Below are 21,061 nucleotides of genomic sequence, written 5' to 3'. Positions count from 1 at the left end.
CACGAGACACTGTCTTCAGTCTTTGTGGGGTTTTTTGTCAAACAGTGCACAGCAGCAGGTCAATGAGATGTGTTGTATCATTCGCAGTCTCTCATACAGTCATGATAGGACCTGCGATTCAACTCTTGTTTTTATCCCTAATTGATCCCAAGGTCTGAAAAAGTCATAAGTCTGATTGCGTCAGTGGCAGCGACCCGGCTGAATGAGGACTGAGTATCCTGCAGATTCCCAAGACAGATTGACATGTTGTGACATGAGCACCTCAGTCTTTTTCCTTTTTTTTTTTCCACCCTTTGTTTGACTCGTTCACTGCAGCAAAGGTTACCAAGAGCACAAGGGACAATTATGAACGCCAGACTTGCCCGAACCGCTCCGCTTCAGATGACGGACGGTTTCCTTTCTGTGTGCACGTAATGAGCGAATCCTGGCTCGACCTCAGGTAAGTAAGTGTGAGATGCAAGGCGACAGGTGAATAGGACGTCGGGGCGTGTAACTGAAGGTCATAAACGTTAAGGGTGGTCATTAATGATGGAGATGAGTGATTGCAGGGATCCACTGGTCCAAACACGCTCTGTGTGGACGAAGCCGTTCAGGCCACGCTTCATGTTAAAGTCATTATAACCTTGATAAAACAGGCGTATGACAAACAATCAATATGGACAGTGTACCCTTTTTTCCACAGCGGTTCAGCCCACACTTCAACACACTCCAGTTGATTTTAATGCAGGGTCGACCTCTCAGTTGTTGAGCGTCAAATCAAACAGAATATAAATTGCAGTTTTATTACATTCAAAGTGAAAACACAGAGATGGGAAATGTAAATAAACCGACGTCTGATAGCCTCCCATTTCAGGTTGTTACTTTAAATCTCCTACACTTTCTCTCCCATTGTAGTCCGTCATTCTAATCACCCTCTTCTTGTAACAGCCCCCCTCCCCAACTGAGGCCGAAGTAGAACATACCAACCACGATCTAAGGGAGGGGGGATCTGCTGCAGTCCTACGATATATTGCTCCAATCTTTCATTAATAGCCAAGTGGCGGATTTGATTCATATGCAGGATTTTAACCCGTCTGTAGAATAATTGAAGGATCTGTGGCGTTCCACGAGCATCGCCCTGGAAGATTTTGTGTTTTGTGTCACCTCCCCGTCACCATTCACCCTGGTTGTGAAGCCAGCAGAGAAGGCTGAACAAAGAGAGAGAGAGGGAAAGAGAGAGAGGCGCTGCCAGGGGAGGGTACCGTCTGACTCTCACTGCCTCTGTCGCCTGGACAACCGGGTTAAAGAGGAGGGAGGGAGCAGAGTGAGAGACCAGGCAGCGTAAAGAGGACAGGAAAACAAGACATCCATGTTATTACTATTACTGCTATTATAATCAGTGGCTGAAATTTTAGGATTCCTGGGTGGAGGAAGAAAGAGAGATTCTGTGTGTCAGGGTTGTCGTGCATCTCCCCTTAATGAGTTATTAAGTATGATAATAAAGCAGAAATAATTTTTTTAAAAAGTATTCACAGCAAATCAAGGGAGTGATGAAATTGCAGAGCACAAGTTCACCTCAACAGAAGAGAAAGCCGACTGCCTGAACGCCGCCGCCTGTCATCATCACAACTCATCACATTCAGGTAAGATGCAAATATGTTTTGCACAGGAATGCTTTTTTCTTTTTTTCCCCCTCCTCTCCGAGTATTCAGTCGTTTGAGTTTAGGGGTACTTTGATGCACGAGTTAACCATTTTAACCCAAGTAAGAATGTGAAAAATATTATGAATTTACAAAGGAGACCGGTGCTGCATGAAAACATCCAACGAAAACCAGGTCCTGTCTGTGTTAAGTGGCTTGGACTACAAACTAAATTATAGAGTAACTCCTGGGCAGATAACTTTTTCAAATCCGGCTCTTATGTACACGTGAGTGTCTGTTGGTAGGTCTGTGCATGGCTTTCTTTGTCTGCGTGTGAGGAATTTATTTATTAGTTCATTTTATTTATTTATTTACTCGTTCATTCATGGTACTGGACAGAAACTACCTTCGTTTTTGCTCAGCGTGCCACGAAGCCAAATTCTTCCATTTGATCTGCCTGCTGAGGGCAAATCGCTCACTACCTCGGGATACCTTCACGCGTTGTGCGCTCTCTTCAGCGCCGAGTATTTACACATGTCTAATAAGATGTCCACCCTGACATTAGGCACGAACGGATCGTAATGATAGGACTCGAACCAAGGGCCTCCAAATCGAGTCCCCGTGTGCAGAGCATATGTAGGTGTCGTCCCCCATAGGACTATATACAGCTCGGTGTTCATACACGAGCATCTAGAGCTGGGGCTGACGTTAACTTCCCTTCAAACAAGGTGGTGTGTTCTGTTAGTCTGCTAGTCGACACCATGCTGGAAGTGTGGGGCAGGAGATGGGGTGTGATATCCATATTGGATGAGATAGAGGGGAGATGAAACACAGGGGGAGGCTGGCTATTTTTAGCTGTTGTCAGCTTTGAGGGTTACAAATCCCCTACTTTTGTAGAGACACACGTATGTGCGCATACACACACACACACACACACACACACACAAGCACATAAAGGCACCCCAGGTAAGCAAGGCAGACAAGGGGGAGGAGGTGGAAGAAGAAGAGAGGCATTTTGAGCGAGATGCTGGTGGTTGATCTTAAGGGTCCAGACTCTCGGCATGCTGGGAATGCTTAGAGCTCCCGCCTCACCTACTCAGAGGTTTGCACTCGGGATGGTACTGAACACAACACCACATAACTTTTGTTCAGCACAGCCAGGGACGCACAAACCACTCAAAAACTCATCCTTTTACCACCTTTGTTGAAATATCTTTCTGTACACATTCTGAAAAGTGATTTTTAAACATTTTACTTGATGCCGTTTCGTGGTTCTGGTAGGTGGTATGATATTGATATTTTGGTGTAAATGGGGTCTTTTGAATGAAACAAAATACTAAGACTACACTGAGCTGGAGGTCATGGTTCGCAGTGAATACACTTCGCTGAACGGAGCACACACTACTAACAAGCAGCCAATTACATCAAGACCTGCATGGCAGGACTACTAAAAGAGCCCCCTGTGCACAAAGTTCCTGAGTGAATCCTAAGTGGGGGGACAGACAAGGTCATCCAGTACACACCTATGGAAGTAAAACAGTGCCAGGGGTCCTCGAAGCAAAATGGCATATTGAATTGCATGAACTTCCATAAACAGCCAAAGGCCACGTTCGTTATATTTTAATACGAGTGCTTTGTTATTTCAGGCAGCTTACGATCTATTGAAAACTATATGCAGTGCAAAGCTAAGTCCATCCATCCATCCATCCATTATCTGAACCGCTTATCCTGCTCTCAGGGTCGCGGGGATGCTGGAGCCTATTCCAGCAGTCATTGGGTGGCAGGTGCTGAGACACCCTCAACAGGCCGCCAGGCCATGACAGCCCTCCCCACCCACACACATACACCCACCCACACCCATTCATTCCTAGGGAACAATTTAGTATGGCCAGTTCACCTGACCCACATGTCTTTGGACTGTGGGAGGAAATCAGAGCCCCCAGAGGAAACCCACACAGACACAGGGAGAACATGCAAACTCCACACAGAGGACGACCTGGGATGACCCACCAAGGTTGGACTACCCTGGGGCTCAAACCCAGGACCTTCATGCTGTGAGGTGACCACGCTAATCACTGCGCCACCATGCCGCCCCAAAGCTAATTCCCTTCCAGTAAATGTTGCAATGATCATTCAATTCCAGCAGCTCGGTGCGTTCGCTCCCCGTCTTAACCATCCACTTTGACGCTAAAAACCACATTACAGACAAAGGAACGCAGACTCAATTTTGACAACAACAATTTCACGCTGGCTGAACCAGATGTAAGACTGCCTTTATTCCCACAAATATGACAAGAATTTGCCCAAATGACACTCTATTCATAATCCACACCTGAGCACCGTTGTTAGTTTGCTCCCTGCTCCTCCTGACTGGTGGCGTTGGAAGAATTGCTCCTGTGTTGGGTAATTCCCAGCCCTGCACTGCACGCCTTACTTCAGCCACTACGTGCCACTCATAATGGATGTACGTTAGGTGCACTGTAGTTGGCAGTGAGGAGTCTTCATATTCATCAACAACAGACAAAAGGATTCCTCCCTGGGGCCCGTCGGAGAGAGATTACTTTGGTGATGCATCACAGCAGAGCTATTTCAAAAGCTCCAGCGTACTTGCCTGCTCCCTGGATCAAGGTACCCGGTGGCCGCCAGTCCATTAACGTGAAAGATGTCGCCCTGCCTAAAAAGCACCGAGTCTGCATGGCAGCCTTTAATGAGTGGCTCTATGTGTCAGGCTGATCTACTGATCAGCCTATTCTGATGTTAATGCTGACATGGGGGAGTTATGGGGGACATTGGGATAATCTCATCTAGACTGTCCCATGAATATTGAAATGCACAAAGCGTGGCTCCTGGTGCAGGAGTTGAGATGGCGATAACTTGTTTGAGGCTGACCGCAGGGGTGTGGGATGTGCCACTTCCACTTGTTCTCCATATAATGTTCTCTCCTCCTCACTTACCCATTTCCCCCTTGTCTTTCCATGCAGCTCTTCCTCCCCTCGTCTCGATCAATACCCCCTATTCAAAAGAGTAAAGTGTAATTGGATTGCAGTAATTTGATTACTAACAAAATGATTACTGTTCACACACAATGATCACTTGAGAGATAACACTTTTTTCCCCCCAGGATTATCTGTTGGGTATTTTACCTTTATTAGACGGTGCAGTGAAGAGGTGGACAGGAAATGGAGGTAACTGAATATTTGGTGATTGCTCATAAATCTGTTAGAAGGGGAAAAAAGACATTGTATATAAAAACTAACGTTATTTCAAATTTCAAATCCCCATGTTACCTCTGGCTTGGTCGGACACAATTGGCCGTGTTTGCGGGTGGGAAGCCGGATATGGGTATGTGTCCTGGTCGCTGCACTAGCGCCTCCTCTGGTCGGTCGTGGCGCCTGTTCGGTGGGGGGGGGGGGATAGCGTGATCCTCCCACTCGCTGCGCCCCCTGGCGAAAGTCTATGGCGTTATTTTCGTGCCTAAATTCTGTGCGCGTGAAGGGATAGTTTGAGCGCCCAGATAAATGTTTTGCGAGCGAGCACAGAGGCTCCATTTTGAGCGCGCACCGAACAAGGATGTGGAGCGAGCAGGTCAGGCGATTGTTGAGTACAAAATAGATTTCCCTTTGCTCAAAATTAATAATTATTTGCGCGATGATACATTTATTTGTGCGCTCAAAATATCCCTTCACGCGCACAGAATGTGGGCACGAAAATAACGCCATAACACTCCTCACTGTCTGGTGAAACTCCTCACTGTCTGGTGAAACTCCTCACTGTCAGGTGAAACGCCTCACTGTCAGGCGAAACTCCTCACTGTCTGGTGAAACTCTACTGTCTAGTGAAACTCCTCACTGTCAGGTGACACTCCTCACTGTCAGGCGAAACTCCACTGTCTGGTGAAACTCCACTGTCTAGTGAAACTCCTCACTGTCAGGTGAAACGCCTCACTGTCAGGCGAAACTCCACTGTCTGGTGAAACTCCACTGTCTAGTGAAACTCCTCACTGTCTGGTGAAACTCCTCGCTGTCTGGTGAAACTCCTCGCTGTCTGGTGAAACTCTACTGTCTAGTGACACTCCTCACTGTCAGGCGACACTCCTCACTGTCAGGCGACACTCCTCACTGTCTGGTGAAACTCCTCACTGTCTGGTGAAACTCCTCGCTGTCTGGCGAAACTCTACTGTCTAGTGAAACTCCTCACTGTCAGGCGACACTCCTCACTGTCAGGCGACACTCCTCACTGTCTGGTGAAACTCCTCACTGTCAGGTGAAACTCCTCCCTGTCAGGTGAAACTCCTCACTGTCAGGTGACAAGAAGCGGCTGGCGGCTCCACATGTATGGGAGGAGGCATGTGGTAGTCTGCTGCCCTCCCCGGATCGGCAGAGGGGGTGGAGCAGCGACCGGGACGGCTCGGAAGAGTGGGGTAATTGGCCAAGTACAATTGGGGAGAAAAATGGGGGGGGGGGCAAACAAACAAAAATAACACTGCATTCTCTCGTGCATTTGGTCGTTAGCAGATTGCAATTTTTCCTTTGTATAATAAACCTGTTGGAGACAAAGGGATCAAAGGGTTGCTGAAAGTATCAGGTTATTATAATGAGACGATTTAATGAGTAATCTGTGCCACTCATATTTTGTAAGCAATCATGTCAAAGCTGATCCTGTGAAGGAGCAGGGACATTAATTATGGTGTATCGGAATATGATGATGATGATGATGATGATGAAAGATATAGTGCTGCCCCCATCTGTAGAGTGACATGACTGTGAATACATGTGAAAAGTAGAGATTAGGATGTGATTGGCGTAGGTCTATTTCTGGAGGTGAAGCTCTGGTCTCCAGCGACTGGGTTTTCCATGTCAAGAATCTCAAAGGAACCTACCCATCAAAACAGAATTTACCAGATGCAACGATTTCAGATCTTCCCGTCTTGAAATGTGAAGATAAAAGCAACCCTACCCACAGCCAGAAAAAAGAAAAAGGAAACTTGAAGAACCCCCCCAAGACAAGAATGCCAGAGCTGCCCAGCCGGCCTTATTAACAGTGGATCCGTAGACTTTGTCGGCAAGCCAGGGGTGCCGGTTCACAGATACGGGCCCTAATTAGGTGCTTGCCACTACACGGAATAAAACATACCGGGGACCTAAACGCTCAGGAAAACGCAACATGAATAAACAATGCCTCTTAATGACTATCAACAGCCCCGCGTGGACTTGCCGACGTGTTACGAGGGCCTTGCTCGCCTGGTTTCTGGCCTCGGCAGAGCCGCTCATACTCCCCAGTATCTATTGGGACTATATTATTTGTGAATCTGGCAGATTTTCAGTTCAACAAAGCGAGCTGAGCGCAGCTAGTAAATCTCGCACACATTCAAGATTCGCCGGCTCACCTGGCTGCCCTCGCAGTGCCGTTTGCAAGAGAAAAGATAAATTGCTGCGGTTAGCAAGCTTGCTGCAATTTGAACGCGATGCATCTGTCAGCAGTGTGGCGGGCAAAGGACTGAAAAATAGAGACGGCCGTCGTTTGACTGAAACCGTTAGTTAAGTGCTGTCGCTCACAATTTGTAAACCGTCTTTGCCCACGGCCTCCTCCGGTATCACAGTCCTGTGTCCTCTCGCCAGCAATTAGACGAGTGAGGTGACAAAACATTTTCCTGCAGATCCGACAAACCGACGCTGAATACAGATATGTGGAGAAACACCATCAGGCACGCTTTGGGTGGCCTCGGTGTAAACACGCTGAGAGTGAGGAAAATTGAATCACAGTTTTTTCCCCCCGTCTTACCCGCGGGGGCCTTGTGATCAGCATCTTAAAACGGGGCTTAGCCGGCCATTCTCCGTTCTAAGCCCTTGATAAAAGGTGCCCCCGTCTCAATTTTCCCCTTGACTCCTTTGAGCTGAGAGCAGGAGACCTTTGTTGCCAGCTGCTTGAAGGCAGACTTAATAGTCATGCCCTTGCTTGCCTGCTGACTGGAACATCGCCGCTTACCTGGCTGCCCGTTCCGGCCGCTCTGGCGGCTGCAGCCCGTCTGTGGCACAGCTATACCGTGCCCCCGTCCAGCCGCACAAGCAGAGCACAGCTGTAGGGCCGGGCCGTAACCCAATACTATTATCATTTATTCAATATGATCGTTTCAGCGGTGTTGCATCGGGATGGCGTTCGGGTATTGTCATGCCGTGATGCACAATTTTGATGTCTGAACCAATAATAACAAGAATCCACCACCTGAAAATTTCTCACAAAATGAGGTTTGAAATATCTGAGGGAGTGTCGTCTGAAAACTAGTTTTGGCACGATATTCCTGCTTTATATTTTGCCGAACAACTCAATGTGACGAACCTCAGCTGGGTTCTTAAACATGGTATAATCTGCATGTGTAAGTGGATGTCGTGACATTTATCAATATATAAAGTTCCCTATGATTTTATATGTATATATATATATGTGTGTGATAATGAATATAATGTATATGATTTTCTATATATATATGTATGTGGGCATATATATATATGCATGTGTGTGTGTGTGTGTGTATATATATATACATACGTATATGCATGTGTGTGTACATACACTACCGTTCAAAAGTTTGGGATCACCCAAACAATTTTGTGTTTTCCATGAAAAGTCACACTTATTCACCACCATATGTTGTGAAATGAATAGAAAATAGAGTCAAGACATTGACAAGGTTAGAAATAATGATTTGTATTTGAAATAAGATTTTTTTTACATCAAACTTTGCTTTCGTCAAAGAATCCTCCATTTGCCGCTATTACAGCATTGCAGACCTTTGGCATTCTAGCTGTTAATTTGTTGAGGTAATCTGGAGAAATTGCACCCCACGCTTCCAGAAGCAGCTCCCACAAGTTGGATTGGTTGGATGGGCACTTCTTTGAGCAGATTGAGTTTCTGGAGCATCACATTTGTGGGGTCAATTAAACGCTCAAAATGGCCAGAAAAAGAGAACTTTCATCTGAAACTCGACAGTCTATTCTTGTTCTTAGAAATGAAGGCTATTCCATGCGAGAAATTGCTAAGAAATTGAAGATTTCCTACACCGGTGTGTACTACTCCCTTCAGAGGACAGCACAAACAGGCTCTAACCAGAGTAGAAAAAGAAGTGGGAGGCCGCGTTGCACAACTGAGCAAGAAGATAAGTACATTAGAGTCTCTAGTTTGAGAAACAGACGCCTCACAGGTCCCCAACTGGCATCTTCATTAAATAGTACCTGTTACGAAATTGTTTGGGTGATCCCAAACTTTTGAACGGTAGTGTATATTGATATATACATGCACACACACATATATATATACACTATATATATACACACACACATACACATATATATATATATATGGCGGCACGGTGGTGCAATGGTTAGCGCGGTCACCTCACAGCAAGAAGGTCCTGAGTTCGAGCCCCGGGGTAGTCCAGCCTTGGGGGTCGTCCTGGGTCCTCCTTTGTGTGGAGTTTGCATGTTCTCCCCGTGTCTGCGTGGGTTTCCCCGGGTGTGCCGGTTTCCTCCTACAGTCCAAAGACATGTAGGTCAGGTGTATCGGCTATACTAAATTGTCCCTAGGTGTGAATGTGTGTGTGTATGTGTGTGTTGGCCCTGTGATGGACTGGCGGCCTGGCCAGGGTGTCTCCCCGCCTGCCGCCCAGTGACTCCTGGGATAGACTCCAGCATCGCCGTGACCCTGAGCAGGATAAGCGGTTCAGATAATGGATGGAAATGGATGGATAATTTCCATATTGCCCAGCACTACATGGGTGTCTTTTTTATGAGAGATGACAAGGTACTTCATGTCTCTGTTACAGGTGCTGCTATGGACCTGGAAGACGAGCCGTCACTATTTCAGACCAGCTGGGGAGGGGAGGATGAGGAAGGGCAGCAGGAGGAAGATGAAGCAGCAGCACATACAGCAGGGAGGAGCTGCTCCTCCGGGGACAGTGGGTTGTGTGGTGTGTGGAGGGCAGTGGCATTTGTATACACAACGCCCTTAGCCAGTGGAATGGTTTTGGGGATAGGTGTGTTACTACCTTGTGCCCTGTCTGCCTACATGTTCCTCTACTGCCCCCCACTGGACATAGACCTCTCCTACAGTGCGTTCGAGGTTCACAGTCACTTCTCTGCAGAACGCTTTGACGCCCTAACCATCGCCATAAAGACCCAACTGGGCTCCTGGGACAGAAGCAGGCGTGACTTAGATGACGGTGCTCTGCGGAGTCTTCTGCTGCAGAGGCTTGGTACACAGGACGGTGGACTTAGGACAGATAATGAGGGGGGGAACCCCACCTCACTCCCAAACAACCGTCATGAAAAGGAAGGTCCTGCACTGAGCAGAGATGAGAGAACAGTAGTGGCTGATTTGAGTCAGGGAGAGACAGAGAGGCATGGGAACTCAAGGGCAAGTCAAACAAAGGAGGAAGAAAAGAGACCAGAGGACAGGAACGTGACTGCGTCTGCTGTCAGGAGGCGCAGGTATGCTCCCACTTACTCCTACCTGCAGAGCCAGGCGCTTTGGAGGATCGAGCTGGTGTTTGTTGCCCAAGGGGAGGGCGACCGCAACATCTTCACTCCTGACCGTCTCCAAACCATCCACCACGTGGAGCGCTTGCTCATGCAGCATCCCCAGTTTCATCAGTTCTGCTGGAAGCCCCTAGAGGTTTTGAGAGACCTCCCACTAGGGCCATCCTACTGCTCCCCGCCCAGCTCCCTCTTGTCTTATCTCTTCCCCAGCGAACGGGGAGGGAAAATCTATTATGACGGCGTGGGCCCTGACCTGGCTGACATTCACGGTAAGTCCACGGGGGAATGGCGGGGGGGTGGCTTCTGCTGAAAGAAGGATAAGCTTCTCTCGAAAAGAGAGTCGGGGCAAGCCAGGCTGACTGAGTTACTTGGTTTTGTGTGTATTCGCAGGTTCTCTGAGTCTGGCTATCACCCACCCACAGTTTTACTGGTATGTGGATGAGAGTCTGTCCCCGGAGCGTCTCTCCTCCTCTATCTTACGCAGTGAGATCCACTTTGGCGCCCCCCTTCCATCTTACTACTCCCTCCAGGACCGGGCTGAAGAACAGAGGAGCCGCTTCAAAAGCTTTGTGGTTCAGTATGCTAATATCCTGGCCAAGCAATCTACCAGGTAGCTAGCCACTGAGTTACTGCGACTGAAGGCGCTGACTTGTTCCTTCAACATCATTCACTGTTGGTGTACATTTAATGCACATGCCGATCAGAGTTTGACCTCTCCACTTGCCTGCTTCTCCGGTCCCAGCCAGGTCAAGGTGCTGTATGGTGGAACAGAGCTGTTTGACGACGAGGTGAGACATATCTTCTACAATGACATGATGCTGGCGGTGATCAGCGGAGCCTGCATTACTGTGCTGGTCTATGTCCTGACCTCCTTTTCAGGTACAGCATGACCCTCCCGAACACATATATTTCAGATGTACACACGTCACCCGATTCATCATCAGTCCGTTTGGCGTTATTTGGTAGTTGGTATATGGTTGCACGTCTCACTTTGTGTGTTCTTACGTCTTCACAGTGTTTCTGACTTTCTTTGGGTTGGCTAGCATTGGCCTGAGCTGCCTGGTGGCTCTTTTCTTGTACCATGTGGTCTTCGGTGTGCGGTATCTGGGCATTCTCAATGGAGTGGCGGCCTTCGTCATCATCGGTATCGGTAAGGGGAGATGACAGGCTGCGTTTGGCTTTAAAGATTATAAGAGGCGTTGCATTTTATGAAACGTTCGCCATGCTGAGGATGGGAACGAGCTGACTTGGTCGTTCCCTTAATTATACCCAGGCGTGGATGACGTATTTGTCTTCATCAACACCTTCAGACAGGCATCTCATCACCTTTGCCCTGTGCAGCGTATGATCTACACTATTAAAACAGCCGGCCGAGCCACTTTCCTCACCTCCTTCACCACTGCAGCCGCCTATGCTGCCAACACCTTCTCTCAGGTAATACAGCGGTTAATAAGGTACTGGCATTCAGTTGAACTCATTCTCCCGCACTGATTGGATGGGAATCCTCTCGTAGTGGAACGCCGTTATCACGCGATAAGCACAAATTGAATGTTTCATAGCTCTTTACCCTTCGCTTTTTTTAAAAATGACAATTAGATCCCCGCCGTGCACGACTTCGGCCTATTCATGGCCCTCATTGTCAGCTGCTGCTGGCTGTGGGTTTCCATCCTGATGCCGGCTGCCCTGTGCATTTGGACCCGGTGTGTAGAGGCCAGAGAGTACGCCTGGCTGAAATGGTGAGGCGTTATTTCTTTGCTTTTGCGCGAGATAGTTATCTGTGCAAACTGGCCGCCGCCATGAGCGAGATGCAATTTTTTTTCGCAGCTGTGTTTTCTCTCTAACTTTTGTCCTCTCGCTGAAGGTGGAAGTCGTTTGCCGGGCCCCAGTCAGCGAGCCACGGTCCTTTGTCGGATGAGGATGATGATGTGGCGCTTTTGTCAGTGGAGATGGAGCCAGGTGAGATGATAATCTCCCTGGAATTGGATGGGTGATGGGGGAAGAAAGGAAAGGGGAATGAGTCCAGGCTATAAAAAGTTGCTGTCCAGGCACCACTTAGCCCCTCTCTCTTTCTCTCTCACCCAGGTTCCTCTGACACAGAGGGGGATGCAGCCATTCTGTCCCTTTCAGTGGACACACCTCTGTCCACCCCCGGGCAACACAGTGTGGGTGTGGTGAGCACAAATCTCCATCGGGCCCTGGAGCACTTAGTGGCAGAGCCGGCCGTGGAGAGACGCAAAGCTATTCTAGGTAGGTGGGAAACCACACCAAAAGAGATCAGACTTCATTCAGGCCAATAATGTCCCTCACAAATTCAAACAAGCAGAATGAAAATCCTGTAATTAGTTTCTGTCAAACATTGTCTCACAGCCCCCTAATGTGAGCATAATTATCTAGGAATAAAAGATAACTTGGAGCTCGTATAGCTGAAGAAATATAAAAAAAAAATGTCAGTCTTTATTCATCCCGAAGGGATTACATCTCTCAGAGGCACAGCAGGCATGTCTCATACAGTATTCATAAGGCCTTTTCAAGATTGATGGTAACCGATCTGTCCTTTCTTGCTCCTCATCTGTCCCTCAACTGCTCTATCTTTCCCACTGCAACCACCTCTTTGTCATTGGTTATCAGTGTCTTTCCCCTTCCTCAGGTGTCTACCTTTTAGTTTTGCTTTTGTCTGCCGGCTGCTGCTGTCTGCTGAGGCCTGCCACTCACGCGCCGCTGCTGTTTCGCCCGGACACCAACCTGCAGACTCTGCTGGCGCTGAGAAACAACCTCAGCGGACAAGGGATCTCCTGCCCCATGTGCTCTGGTGAGACAGTGATGCAAAGCCATTCCCCAGTCCACCTTAGCCTGACAGAAAAAGTAACAAGAAGGGCGTCCGGGTAGCGTAGCGGTCTATTCCGTTGCCTACCAACATGGGGATCGCCGGTTCGAATCCCCATGTTACCTCCGGCTTGGTCGGGCGTCCCTACAGACACAATTGGCCAGGTGAGAAGCCGGATGTGGGTATGTGTCCTGGTCGCGACAGTAGCCCCTCCTCTGGTTGGTCGGGGCACCTGTTGGGGGGAGGGAACTGGGGGGAATAGCGTGATCCTCCCATGCGCTGCGTCCCCTGGCGAAACTCCTCACTGTCAGGTGAAAAGAAGCAGCTGGCGACTCCACATGTATGGGAGGAGGCATGTGGTAGTCTGCAGCCCTCCCTGGATCGGGAGAGGGGGTGGAGCAGCAACCGGCATGGCTCGGAGAGTGGGGTGATTGGCCAGGTGCAATATGGGAGAAAAAAAAGGGGGGGGGATTTAAAAAAAAAAAAGTAACAAGGACACACAATGTCACAGACGTGAAGCACATCTGCTGTGTGACTTTGCTGTGAACGGAAGGACGCAGGATCAGTCTGAGGTGTGCAGTAGGAAGTAGGCCTCGTAGTGACCGCACATTTTCAGTTGAGGTACTGACCTTGTTGACTTCATATCGTGACCGAACACTAACATTGATGTTGCAAAATAGGTGCCTTTGCACTGATTCAGCAGAGCTAAAGTCAGCTTGTCTGAGTCATGTTTTAGTCAGGAGCCCAGAAAACAAGCTGACGCATCAGAAACACTGACAAACTTGGACCGAAACTCTGATCTGTTTGAGGATGATTTTGCACCTCAGTTGATGGCGTTTCTGTGAAATCCTACCTCGAGTGAAGCTGCATGGGCAATGCCAAGCGATAGAAAATGAGGGCGAGGCGAAGAGAAAATAATGAATGGTGATGGGAAGGGTACAGAAAAAAAATTATTTGCCAATCCTCTTCCCAATGAGGATTATGTTAATTAAAGAACAAATATTCAGCGTCTTATAACGGTGTATATTTTTAGATGCACTCACTGACAGATATTTTTGGAGCCGATGATACAGTCGTGCAGCTAGACGGGAGACTAAATGTCAGTTTGTGAGAGGGGGAGTTAGAAACCAGGTTTAGGAGGTGCTTCGCATCTAAAAATCTCAGAGTCTCTGCTTTCCTCCTGCAGGTTTGTTCATGGAGAAGCCCCACTCTTTGTACACCCCTGCTCGCACCACCACCCCGGCACAGAGGTCATCCCACAGCCAGAATACCCAAAACCAGAACCCGATAAAACCGGGTTTTATCTTCAACGTGACAGGTGAGGGTGTTTGCATACAAATTTTCAGACTTTTGAAGGCAGAATATCTCAGGAGGGATTTGTGCCAGAAAGGTACCAGCAAGAGTTAAAGGGAAGGTTTACAAGATGGTAGTGAGACCAGCTATGTTATATGGTTTGGAGACAGTGGCACTGATGAAAAGACAGGAGAAGGAGCTGGAGGGGGCAGAGTTGAAGATGCTAAGATTTTCATTGGGAGTGATGAAGGACAGGATTAGGAATTAGTATATTAGAGGGACAGCTCAGGTTGGATGGTTTGAAGACAAAGCAAGAGAGGCGAGATTGAGATGGCTTGGACATGTGTGGAGGAGAGATGCTGGGTATATTGGGAGAAGGATGCTGAATATGGAGCTGCCAGGGGAGAGGAAAAGAATAAGGCCAAAGAGGAGGTTTAGGGATGTGGTGAGAGAGGACATGCAGGTGGCTGGCGTGCTAACGAGACCAGCCAAAAGTAGCAGTAGTAGTTGTAGTAGCAGTAGTAGTAGTAGTCTCTCAGAATATCTCCCATACCTATTCTTGTTTTTCGTTCTAGGCCCTCTACTGACAGTATACGTCTCAAAGTTGGATCTAGGAGTCTCCGTCACACTGTACCACTTCTCTCTTAACACCAGTGTTACCTTACCGTGGAAACTGCTGAGCCCAGAGAGCGGAGAAGTGTCATTTTTTCAGGTCAGCCGAAAGCCAGCTAACTTGAAATTACTCGTTGCATCACTTTACTCGCTACCAACATAATTCACCACCCCGAACGTTGATACGCATCAATAAACCAGTCTATCCTATTTCCAAATGATCTTGTTTGTTCCCCCCGTCCCCCAAATAGGCTTATGCTCAGCCCCACGGCAACTACACCACCCACATGAGAGTGTGCGTTTCCCGTGAATACCGCCCCCACCCCAGCTGGATGATCACTTCCAGCGCGTGCGACTCCCACCATGGCTGGGAGTCAGAGTTCTCCTTCTACGTGGCGTCGTCTCAGCAGCAGCACAGCAGGTGAAAATGGAAATGAGAACTAACAAGCAGAGTCTGTCAGACTGTTTTCGTGAGGGAGCAGTAAACAAAGAGCTCTGCCTTCACCTTACCCTTAACTGCTCCCGATGAGCAGGTTGGTGACGTGCATGGCGGCCTCCGCCGTCGGTATGTGAATGTGTGAGGGGTGAATGGGTGAATGTGAGGCGTACACTGTAAAGTGCTCTGAGTGGTGGGTAGACTAGAAAAGCGCTGTGTATAATGCAGTCCGTTTACCTCTCAGGAGACTGTACTACGCCCAGCACCGGCTGAGACCTCATCCTAGTCGAGTGTGCACCAAACCACCTGGCTGTGGCGTCAGCTCTGGGCCTGATGGGCCCACACGGGGCACTTTGTACACCCCTCTCCCTATTGGTAAGCAAAGGAGGAACATGTAACAGGAGAAGAAAAAAAAAATATTGGTTTTGTTTTTTTTACTCAGTGACTTCCATGCTCAACCCTGGCTTCATTTGATAAGATAAGATAACCTTTACTCACCCCCAAAGGGAAATTCAGGTGTAGATAGCAGCAAAGAGGGTAAAAAAAAAAAAGAGACATCAACTTGGTAGAGTAACAGAGGCAGATAGATAGATAGATAGATAGATAGATAGATAGATAGATAGATAGATAGATAGATAGATAGATAGATAGATAGATAGATAGATAGATAGATAGATAGATGGATAGCTAGATAGATACAGTGGCTTGCAAAAGTATTCATACCCCTTGAACTTTTCCACATTTTGTCACGTTTCGACCACAAACATAAATATATGTTATTGAAATTTTATGTGAAAGACCAACACAAAGTGGCACACAATTGTGAAGTACAAAGAAAATTATACATGATTTTAAAAAAAATTTACAAATAAAAAACTGAAAAGTGCGGTGTGCAAAAGTATTCAGCCCCCCTGAGTCAATACTTTGTGGAACCGCCTTTTGCTGCAACTACAGCTGCAAGTCTTTTGGGGTATGTCACTACCAGCTTTGCACATCTAGAGACTGAAATTTTTGCCCATTCTTCTTTGCAAAACAGCTCAAGCTCAGTCAGATTAGATGGAGAGCGTTTGTGAACGGCAGTTTCCAGATGTTGCCACAGATTCTCAATTGGATTTAGGTCTGGACTTTGACTGGGCCATTCTAACACATGAATATGTTTTGTTTTAAACCAGTCCATTGTAGCCCGGGCTTTATGTTTAGGGTCGTTGTCCTGCTGGAAGGTGAACCTCCGCCCACAGGTTTTCTACCAAGATTGCCCTGTATTTGGCTCCATCTATCTTCCCATCAACTCTGACCATCCTCCCTGTCCCTGCTGAAGAGAAGCACCCCCAGAGCATGATGCTGCCACCACCAAGATTGACAGTGGGGATGGTGTGTTCAGAGTGATGTGCAGTGTTAGTTTTCCGCCACACATAGCGTTTTGCATTTAGGCCAAAAAGTTCAATTTTGGTCTCATCTGACCAGAGCACCTTCTTCCACGTTTGCTGTGTCCCCCACATGGCTTCTGGCAAACTGCAAACGGGACTTCTTATGGTTTTCTTTTAACAATGGCTTTCTTCTTGCCACTCTTCCATAAAGGCCAGATTTGTGCAGTGCATGACCAACAGTTGTCCTGTGGACAGATTCCCCCACCTGAGCTGTGGATCTCTGCAGTTTGTCCAGAGTCACCATGGGCCTCTTGGCAGCATCTCTGATCAGTGCTCTCCTTGTTCGGCCTGTAAGTTTAGTAGGACTGCCGTGTCTTGGTAGGTTTGCAGTTGTGCCATACTCTTTCCATTTCAGGATGATGGATTGAACAGTGCTCCGTGAGATGTTCAAAGCTTGGGAAATCTTTTTATAGCCTAACCCTGCTTTAAACTTCTCCACAACTTTATCCCTGACCTGTCTGGTGTGTTCCTTGGACTTCATGACGCCGTTTGCTCCCCGATATTCTCTTAACAAACCTCTGAGGCCGTCACAGAACAGCTGTATTTGTACTGAGATTAGATTACACACAGGTTGACTCTATTTAGTCATTAGGTCAACATTCGATCATTCAGCAATCATCAGGCAACTTCTGAAGGCAATTGGTTGCACTCAGAGAAAAGGGGGCTGAATACTTTTGCACACCACACTTTTCATTTTTTTATTTGTAAAACATTTTTTAAATAATTTTCTTTGTACTTCACAGTTGTGTGCCACTTTGTGTTGGTCTTTCACATAAAATTCCAATAAAATATATTTATGTTTGTGGTCGTAACGTGACAAAATGTGGAAAAGTTCAAGGGGTATGAATACTTTTGCAAGCCACTGTAGATAGTAGGGGTCAGTCACCTCGGGATCAGAACAATACTAAACCTAACAATAATACTAACAATACTAAACAACATCATGGATATGAGGTCAGCATATACACATATATATATATATAGCATGGCATATACACTCCACCAGCAGTGGCGTGCAAATGAGTGCCGCAGGTAAACGCTGACAAGACTTTAGTTCAGCTTGGTTTTCTGTCTCGGTCCCTTTTCAAAGATGATGTGTTGGCTTCCAACACGAGACATCCGTCCAAAACCTTGGGCTTCAACCCGTGTAGCGGCGGTGTGTGCGGCCGGCCAGCGGTGCGTCCCCTGGTCGACACAGGGGCCATGGTTTTCGTGGTGTTCGGAATCCTGGGGGTTAACCGAACCAAGCGCACCGACAACCACGTCATTGGAGATATGGTAATGGGGCTCATGGATCACAATAGCACAAAAAAAAAAATCAATACAAACAATGCTCACCCAGACTTGTCTCAGCAACTCTGCTATGGTATTGATGCATTATGTAATTCTCTCCAAAGGGCAACATTATATTGGATCCAGAGTTTGATATTTTCCAAGAGATGGGGCACCTTTGCAAAATCTGTAAAGCCATTAGTGCAAATAAGCAACTTGTGAAGCCGGGAGGAGCCCAGTGTCTGCCGTCAGGTAACTCCCTCCATACCAAGTAGCGACATACTGGCTGTGCATACACGCTTTCCTCCAGTGTCCTGTTGTTGTTGGTCCATTCATTTCCTCTCTTTTGTTTGTTGTTTTGTTTTGTTTTTTGTGTGTATGTGAGCGATGTCTGCAAGTGCTCGAAGCTGCTGTGTACTGGAGTCAAATTCCTCATATGCACAGGTCCACTTGGCCAGTAAAGTTCTGATTGTGATCCTGATCGACCGCAGCGTGAATAACCGTGGGTGAGTCACATGTCACTCATCTCTAACCTCCGATCCCCACAGGCGACAAGCTGTCCTCCATTTTGCCCCTGCTCCATCCTGAGTGTCGCTCTCTCCCTGAGCCCAACCTGCTACCGGGGCAGCTGTCTCACGGAGCTGTGGGGATACACAGAGGCAGGGTCCGCTGGCTGTCCATGGCTTTTGAGTCTGTAGGTGTCTTTATTTCATCTTCCTCCCTTGCAGTGCGTTGTGGATCTGTACCTCTTTGAGCCGGCGTCACCGATCGATTTCTTTCTCTCCTTCCCCCAAGACCACGTACAAGGGGAAGTCCTCCTTTCAGACCTACGCAGACTTCCTCCAGTGGGAGACCTTCATCAAGCAGCAGCTCGCTTCCCTCCCACAATCCTCTGCGCTGCAGAGAGGTTTCCAGACGTGTGAGCACTGGAAACGCATCTTCATGGAAATCATAGGCAAGTGAAGAGTGGCGTCACCGACGGTATAAACTTTACTGGCAAACAATAAATAAATGAATGTAAAAATGCAAATAAATAAACAATCCTCCGTGGTCTTTCTGTAGGAGTGAAGAGTGCCCTCTGGAGTCTACTACTGTCTCTGGCCATCTGCGTGGCAGCTGTGTCGGTGTTTACGGCCCATCCCCTTCTGCTGCTGCCCATTCTCCTGACTATTCTAGGTGAAAGAGCCACTGTGCAAGTTAAGAAGAGCGCCGTGAACTCTTTGAAAAGGAATTTGGATTACGCACAATTTAAATTGAATGAAATAACTGACGCAATCCATGAGGCTTGTTTGGCTGTGTAAGCTCTGTCTGTCTGTCTGTCTGTCTGTCTGTCTGTCTGTCTCTCTCTGGCAGGAGTGATCTGTCTCGTGGTGGCAGTCATGTACTGGTTGGGCTGGGAGATGGGAGCAGTGGAGGCAATCTCCCTGTCTATTCTCGTGGGCTCATCGGTGGATTACTGTCTGCACCTGGTGGAGGGTTACCTGCTGGCTGGGGAGACTTTGCCGTCCACACCTGGAATTGGTTTGGTATATTGAGTAAATTACGTATCAGCCGGCAGCTATGAGTGCACCAGTTGTTGAGTGATCTGAAAAAAAAACAAACGTTTTTGTTTTCGTCTTTTCCGTTTTCCTGTGCTGCAACCTGCCTATGACTTGTTTTCGGGATTCAAAATGTAGGGAATTAGCCCTAGGGCCCATAATTTAGGAGGAGTGGCTCTTTCCATAAATCTGCCTGTGTTTTGTTTGCAGGACGACCCAACCAGGAGGCAGAAGCGGACCGTGGAGGCAGTGAACCATGTGGGTGTTGCCATAGTGTCCAGCGCTGTCACGACAGTGATCTCCACCGTTCCCCTCTTCTTCTGTGTCATTGTGCCTTTCGCCAAATTTGGCCAGATAGTGGCCATTAACACGGCCATCTCCATTCTGTATACCCTGACTGTGACTGTGGCCATGTTGGCATGCATGGCCCCTGCCAGCTTCACCAGACCCCCCGGGGCCGTTTTCAAGGCCAGCTTGGCTGTGTTGTTGACGACAGCCTTGGGAGCTGCCCTGTGCTGGGCAGGAGGACAGCTGGGAGCACTGGCCTGGCATACAGTCGCCTTGTAAACGCGGTTGTCCCTCAGCCACTGATGTGTATTACCTCTAGAGCCAAACTCAGAGTCCCAACTCTCAACGCTGTCCTCTATTCCAGGATAAGGTGGACTTACCATCCAAGTAAAATGGTGGTGTACCTTACAGCACAATGATGTCACAGATTTTTTGTTGTTGCTATATTTACAAAGAAGAGTTGTTACATTGTAATAACACACCAATTATAAAATATATTTCTATGCTAGTAGTTATCTGTGGAGTCTGTTTCTAAATATTCAGAACAACCCCCCCCCACCCACCCTCTGCTTATCTTAACCAAGTAAAATACAGTGCAGATGGCCGGGTGTCGTTCCTAGTGGTGAGCTGCCTTGTCGGAGGCCAGCTGAGGTGTTGTTTCTTTCTACGGGCTGCAGTCTTCAGCTTAGTAACGGAGGTGACACTCGTTCAGAGGTCATTGTGAAATGAGGGTTGAGTCAGTTTACATCAGTGTCAAATTATTGGGCTTTCAGGAGTCACTGACTGTTCTCTGACCTGTTGTCAGGGACACCGAGTGACTTTTCGGCAGAGCGCTGAAGTCCCGACGCCCGTAAAGATTCGTAATACCCCCACACATACGATTGGCCGTGGCCATTGATATATCACAAAGCTTATGTATTCTTCTACATACGTTGTCCTAGTGATATAACGGGGGGGGGGGGTGTTGTGTGTAGAAAAGCATATATACAATGCTCTTATGAATGCATTATTGTATAGTAGTGCGTGATGTAATATGTGCAGATATGCTGCTCACGCGTTCTGAACTGGATCACCTGTGCTGCCGATGCAGACTCGCTCTCTTTATGCCAGTACCTCTCACAAGGTCTTCTTTGCGATGTCACCCCCCCCCCCCCGTTATGAGTTTTTAAATCTACTTTATGACCCCTCCGAACTTATTTCATGTGGACGCTTAAGGGACTC

General features: G+C 47.8%; 1 protein-coding gene across 1 annotated transcript; it reads left to right on the top strand.

Moving 5' to 3' along the window:
- Nucleotides 1–1,575: 1,575 nt before the first annotated feature.
- On the top strand, nt 1,576–20,323 carry disp3 (dispatched RND transporter family member 3). Its single transcript, XM_056280022.1, has 22 exons — nt 1,576–1,622; nt 4,741–4,804; nt 9,439–10,419; nt 10,541–10,760; nt 10,893–11,029; nt 11,166–11,300; nt 11,424–11,584; nt 11,747–11,886; nt 12,012–12,106; nt 12,233–12,397; nt 12,798–12,959; nt 14,161–14,292; nt 14,843–14,979; nt 15,131–15,300; nt 15,560–15,690; nt 17,833–18,020; nt 18,140–18,266; nt 18,563–18,708; nt 18,810–18,969; nt 19,077–19,190; nt 19,368–19,540; nt 19,763–20,323. The coding sequence occupies exons 3-22, from the start codon at nt 9,447–9,449 to the stop codon at nt 20,117–20,119; spliced, it is 4,023 nt and encodes a 1,340-aa protein (XP_056135997.1). The 5' UTR covers nt 1,576–1,622; nt 4,741–4,804; nt 9,439–9,446; the 3' UTR covers nt 20,120–20,323.
- Nucleotides 20,324–21,061: the final 738 nt, after the last annotated feature.

This window comes from Lampris incognitus, chromosome 1 (genome assembly GCF_029633865.1).
Source record: "Lampris incognitus isolate fLamInc1 chromosome 1, fLamInc1.hap2, whole genome shotgun sequence".
Taxonomy (NCBI): Eukaryota; Metazoa; Chordata; class Actinopteri; order Lampriformes; family Lampridae; genus Lampris; species Lampris incognitus.
This window is presented reverse-complemented; position numbering and strand designations above follow the sequence as displayed.